General features: G+C 43.6%; 1 protein-coding gene across 1 annotated transcript; it reads left to right on the top strand.

Moving 5' to 3' along the window:
- Nucleotides 1–1,994: 1,994 nt before the first annotated feature.
- On the top strand, nt 1,995–3,289 carry LOC131899324 (melanoma-associated antigen B3-like). The gene has a single exon (XM_059250750.1). The coding sequence runs from the start codon at nt 1,995–1,997 to the stop codon at nt 3,045–3,047; it is 1,053 nt and encodes a 350-aa protein (XP_059106733.1). The 3' UTR covers nt 3,048–3,289.
- The last annotated feature ends 2,278 nt before the right edge of the window (nt 3,290–5,567 follow it).

The following is a 5,567-nucleotide window of genomic DNA, read 5'->3' as shown; positions in this document are numbered from 1 at the left end:
GGAGGCAGAGGCAGGGGCATTTAATTCCAGCACTTGGAGGCAGAAGTTTGAGGATGTAATACAGCACTTGGGAGGCTGATGCAGGGGATTTAATCCCAGCTTTGGGAGTGAGAACCAGCGGGATTTAACCGCAGCACACAGAGCCAGAGGAAGGTGGATTAATCCTATCACTTGAGGGCAGAAGCAGGGAGATTTAATCACAGCACTGGGAGGCAGAAGCAGGCAGATTTAATCCCATTACTTGGAGGCAGAGGCAGGGGAATTAATACCAGCACTGGAGGCAGAAGCAGGCAGATTTAATCCCATTACTTGGAGGCAGAGGCAGGGGAATTAATCCCAGCACTGGGAGGCAGAGAGATTTAATCCCAGCGCTGTGATGAGGAAGAAAGGGGATATATTTCCAGCACTGTGAGGCTGATACTGGGGGATTTAATCCCATCATTGGGGATAGAGGCAGGGGGATTTAATCCCATCACTGGGGGGGGGGCAGAGGCAAGGGAATTTAATCCCATCACTGGGAGGGAGAAGAAGGGGCATTTAGTTCTAGCACTTGGGAGGCTGATGTAGGGGGATTCAATCCCAGCACTGGGAAGGAGAGCCAGAGGGATTTAATCGCAGCACTCAGAGGCAGAGGCAGGAGGATATAATGTCAGCACTGGGAGGCAGAAGCTCGGGGATTCAATTCCAGCACTCAGAGTCAGAAGCCAGAGGGTTTAATTTCAGCACTTGGGAGGCTGATGCAGGGGGATTTAATCCCAACACTGGGAGGCAGAGGCAGGGGAATTAAATCCTATCACTTGCGGACAGAGGCAGGGGGATTTGATCCCAGCACTGGGAGGCAGAGTCAGGTGGATTTATTTCCAGCACTGGGAGACAGAGGCAGGTGGATTTAATCCCAACACTGGGAGGCAGAGGCAGGTGGATTTAATCAGCACTGTGAGGCAGAGGCAGGGAGTTTTAATTCCAACACTCAGGAGCCTGGTACAGGGGGATTTAATCCCTTCCCTTGGGGGAAGAATCAGGGGGATTTAATCTCAGCACTGGGAGGAAGAGTCTGCGTGAATTAATCCCGTCACTCAGGAGCAGAGGCAGGGGGATTTAATTCCAGTACTGGGAGGGAGAGGTAGGGCGATTTAATCCTAGCACTTGGGAGGCAGAGGTAAGGGTTTTAGTCCCAGCAGTGGGAGGCAGAAGCAGGGAAATTTAATTCCAGCACTTGGAGGCAGAAGTTGGAGGATGTAATACAGCACTTGGGAGGCTGATACAGGGGGATTTAATCCCAGCACTGGGAGGCAGAGGCAGGGAGATTTAATCACAGCACTGGGAGGCAGAAGCAGGCAGATTTAATCCCATTACTCATAGGCAGACGCAAGGGATTAATTCCCAGCACTGGGAGGCAGAGGCAGGTGGTTTTAATCCCAGCACTGGTAGGGAGAGACAGGGGGATTTAATCTCAGCACTGGGAGGGAGAGTCAGGGGGTTTTAATTCTAACACTGGGAGGCAGACGCAAGGGAATTTAATCCCAGAACTGAGAGTGAGAGGAAGGGGTAAAGGATGTTGGTTAGAGGACTTGGCCTAAATATTTCTACATGGATGTTTAAGTAATGTATGAAGAAAACACATACAACAGAGTATATCACAGGGAGACAATTGGCAAGTGGTAGAGGAGAGAGGTTCATGATTTCTAAAAACTTGCTTGAAGATTCTCACTGGAAACTGAGAGGGCTCCCACAACTCTAAGGAGCTAGAAGGCATTAGTGCCACTCTGCTGCATTCAGCCAAGTAGACTTAATGTGCTTCTTCCTTAGGGAACAGGCAGTTGAGAACAGAAGACCAGTAGGTTTCTAAAATCGGTGCTCTCATGGAAACATGCAGAAGCTATCTTAGATAAATAACAAAGGGTGGATTCTCCTGGATGAAAGGGCTCACATAATTTCATTCTCCCCTTGGCAGGTGTCTGCATCACCAGCATCCTGCCCACACAAGAGTCATCATGCCTCGTGGTCATAAGAGTAAGCGCCATGCCCGGAAGAAACGCCACCAGAACCAAGGTGAGGCTCAGGCTTGTGGAGGTGTTCAGGAAATAGCAGAGGAACCACAAGAGGCAGCAGAAAAGTCCTCTGCTGCTTCCCAGAGTCTGCCTGGGGCTGAGTCTTCCAGCACTCCCGAGGCTCCTCAGAGAGCAACATCATCTGCCTCAAGCACTCTGAGTATTTCTTCCTCCGAATCACGTGAGAGTTCCTATGGGGAAAGTGATGAATTCCAGGAAAAGGAATGCCCTGTTGAGGACAAGCCCTGCACCATCCGTACTCACCAAGATATGGTTGCAAGAAAGGTAATGGTGCTCCTAGAACACCTGCTCCACAACTTCAGTCTGAAGCAGCTTACTACTAAGGAAGACATGCTGAAGCTTATCACCAAGAAGTATGAAGACGACTTCCCTGAGATCTTCAGGAAAGCCTCTCAGAAGCTCGAAGATGCCTTTGCAGTGGAAGTGAGGGAAGTCAACTCCAGTGAGCCCTCATACAACCTCATCAGCAAGCTGAAGCTCCCCAACAATGGGAGGATTCGTGCTGGCAGAGGCTTTCCCAAGACTGCTTTCGTGATGTGTGTCCTAGGTATTATCCTCATTAGGGGCAATTGTGCCAGTGAAGAAGACATCTGGAAAGTCCTGAAGAAGAAGCGAATCTATCCAGGAAAGAAGCACCGCATCTTTGGTGAGCCCCGGAAGCTCATGACCCATTATTTGGTGAAGCTGAAGTACCTGGAGTACAGGCAGGTGGCCGGCAGTGATCCTCCACGCTATGAGTTCCTGTGGGGTCCCCAAGCCTATGCTGAAACAACCAAGATGAAAGTCCTGGAATATTTGGCCAAGATAAACCAAACAACACCTAGTGCCATGTCTGCCATTTACGAAGAGGTTTTGAAAGGTGACCAAGAACAAACAGAAGCCAGAGATGAAGATGACTCTGATGCCACTGACCAAACTGGTGAAGATTCCTCAGTAAAATTACCAGCAAATTCCACCGTCCCCGTTGACCCTTAAAGTTTTCCTGTCGTTGAGATAAGGACATAAAGCATGGAACAAAAAGGTTTTCTTGAAAATATGAAATAATCTTAGAGTTAGTAGGTCAGTACACTGGGAATAACAGGGGATTAGAACACAGTTAAGTCTAGTTTCCTTTAATTGCATTTGTTATGTGGTTTGGCAAAGTTAAATGCAATAAATGTAATTAAATATTTCCCTTGGTTTGTAAAACAAGTCAATAAAAGTCAAATGTTTATGAATTAGACTTTGTGTTTATTTACTGATATTGTACAAATCTATATCAAATATATTATCTTTAGGAGCCCATGTGAAAGTATTAGAATGATAATATAATATTCCAGCCTCCAATTTTAGAAATTTTGAGCCAGTATCTGCAGTTTTACCAGTAAGATTGGATTTCCTCTTTTTGACTTAAGGTAAAGTAAAAAGGAATAAGGACAATGGTGTTTTCTTATGAGGGCAATCAAGTTGAAATTCATTGAGCAAGGCATGTGGAAAAGTAAAATTCCCAAAACTTGGAAAACAGATGCAATTTTCATTCGTTGGTCATGAAGGTGTTGGGCTGACTGGACTTTAAAAGTAATGAATAAATGCCATCCCCTTAGATGGTATGCCTTACAGTTTTTTGAGGAAAATCCTGTAAGTCTTTGCTAGCAACACAGAGAAAATACACACTGCAGGTTGGGGTCGGATGGAGGTGTGTCACCTTAATTGTGGTTTAATTTTTATAGTTCTGGATGCTGAAAATTGTAAGATCAAGGTGACAGCTGACCCAGTTCTAAATAACGCTATTCTTCTTTAAAACTTTGAGAGAGGAAAAGAACAGGGGAGTAAGGGATGGAAAAAAGGAAAGGAAAGGCAAAGTGAAGACAGGGAAAGGTGTAAGTGATTGGGTTGGTGGGCAAATGGAACACAAATCTCCATTTGGGCAGGAAGGAAATATGTCCTAGATTCTCTTCTCAGTGCAGGTAGGTCAGTTTGAAAATCGTGATTGGTGCACATTCTGTCAACATTTTGAGAGATCCCTCATGTAATATGAGATCCATAGAAACCACTACATCATCACCATTTGACTTGCACTGAAAAGTAGATCCTAAGTGATGAAAAGAGCATTTAATATTTAGTTATCTTAATTTTCATTTCACAAACACTTATCAAGGGCTACATTTTGTTCAGTCAATAATGATTAAAGTGAGGCAGCTGGACAGAAGGACATCATGGGGCAGTGAAAAGATTTGACCTTGTCACAAATTCTAAGACCTTGAATTGTAGTCATCTGGTACAGCGCACCCCACACTCAAATTAGAGTGGTCATTCTGAAATTTAACATAGTTGTACTCATTATTTTGCCCTCTGTACTATAATTTTTATGAGACTATTCTATATGCTCTAATACTTTCAAGATATGAGAACAAGATGTACGACAATTAGATGTATCACCTGTGACCAATATTATAACAGTAACTTTACAAAGACTGAGCATTGTTTTCCAGCTGTTTCCTCCAACCAGATAGAGCCCACATAAGACTCACTTGGTTGATGTTGAGCTTGTGGTTTTCTTTTTAAGGCTGGTAGATAGAATAGTAAGACTAAATCCTGATATACATTTGTCTGGTGCACTCTTCCACTCCTACTATTTGAATATGCTCTGCCTCTAATTCAGTATTTTTTCTCTCACTATTCTAAAGTGGCTCTCAGACAAGAAAAAAATGATACTAGTATTCAGAGTAAAGAAAACAAGTCGATAAAAGGCAAATGAATAGATTAAAAAATCTTTAGATACTGGCCCTAAGCTTTTGTTTCCTGAAAGGCAACATGATACAGGAGTTGGTATTCCTGGTATGATAAAACGTAGGCCTTAGCAAAGTACAGCATCCTTTGCCAGACTCTTCTCAGTATACACTCCTTCCTCTTCTGGGGCCTGACCATATCATAGTTTGTTCATAACATAGTTTTATGTACATTTTATCCTTTGCTTATTATGTTAATTGAATTTGGAATTAAGTTTTCTCCAAGTGTATGAGAGAAATTGATTTGTAATAATTCAAAATTTTAACTCTTTTTAATACTTTGTTTTTACATGTACATTAATTAAGCAACTGCTCTAAATAACAGTCTCCCTTAATAGTACCAGAGATGGTACAAGAAAAATTATCTACCAGTCCCTCAAAAGTATTGAAGCCTGACAACAAGTACAAGTAAGAAAGAAGGTGAGATAGTATATAAGCTATGAAGACCAAGACAAAAACATGAAGAAGGGGGGACGAGAGTGTGTGTGTGTATGATAGATATGTGTGGTACATGCCCACCAGTATGTGCAGATACGTGCCTGTGCACACATGAGGAATCCAGATGAGAGCACTGGCTACCCCGCTTTATCATTTTATGGTTTATTACTTTGACAGGAGTCTATCACTGAGGTTGGAGCCAAGATGATGGCCAGCAAGCTTTAAGGATCCTCCTGTCTCTGTCTTTATAGAACCGGGGGAACTGGCCCCTATGTGACCATGTATAAAT

Source organism: Peromyscus eremicus, chromosome X, assembly GCF_949786415.1.
Source record: "Peromyscus eremicus chromosome X, PerEre_H2_v1, whole genome shotgun sequence".
In the NCBI taxonomy this organism is placed as follows: Eukaryota; Metazoa; Chordata; class Mammalia; order Rodentia; family Cricetidae; genus Peromyscus; species Peromyscus eremicus.
Note: the sequence above shows the minus strand (reverse complement) of the source record. Positions and strands in the feature narration are given on the sequence as shown.

What these genes read in the sequence shown, in the direction of transcription:
- LOC131899324 (XM_059250750.1), top strand. Translation starts at nt 1,995, where the DNA reads ATGCCTCGTGGTCATAAGAGTAAGCGCCATGCCCGGAAGAAACGCCAC.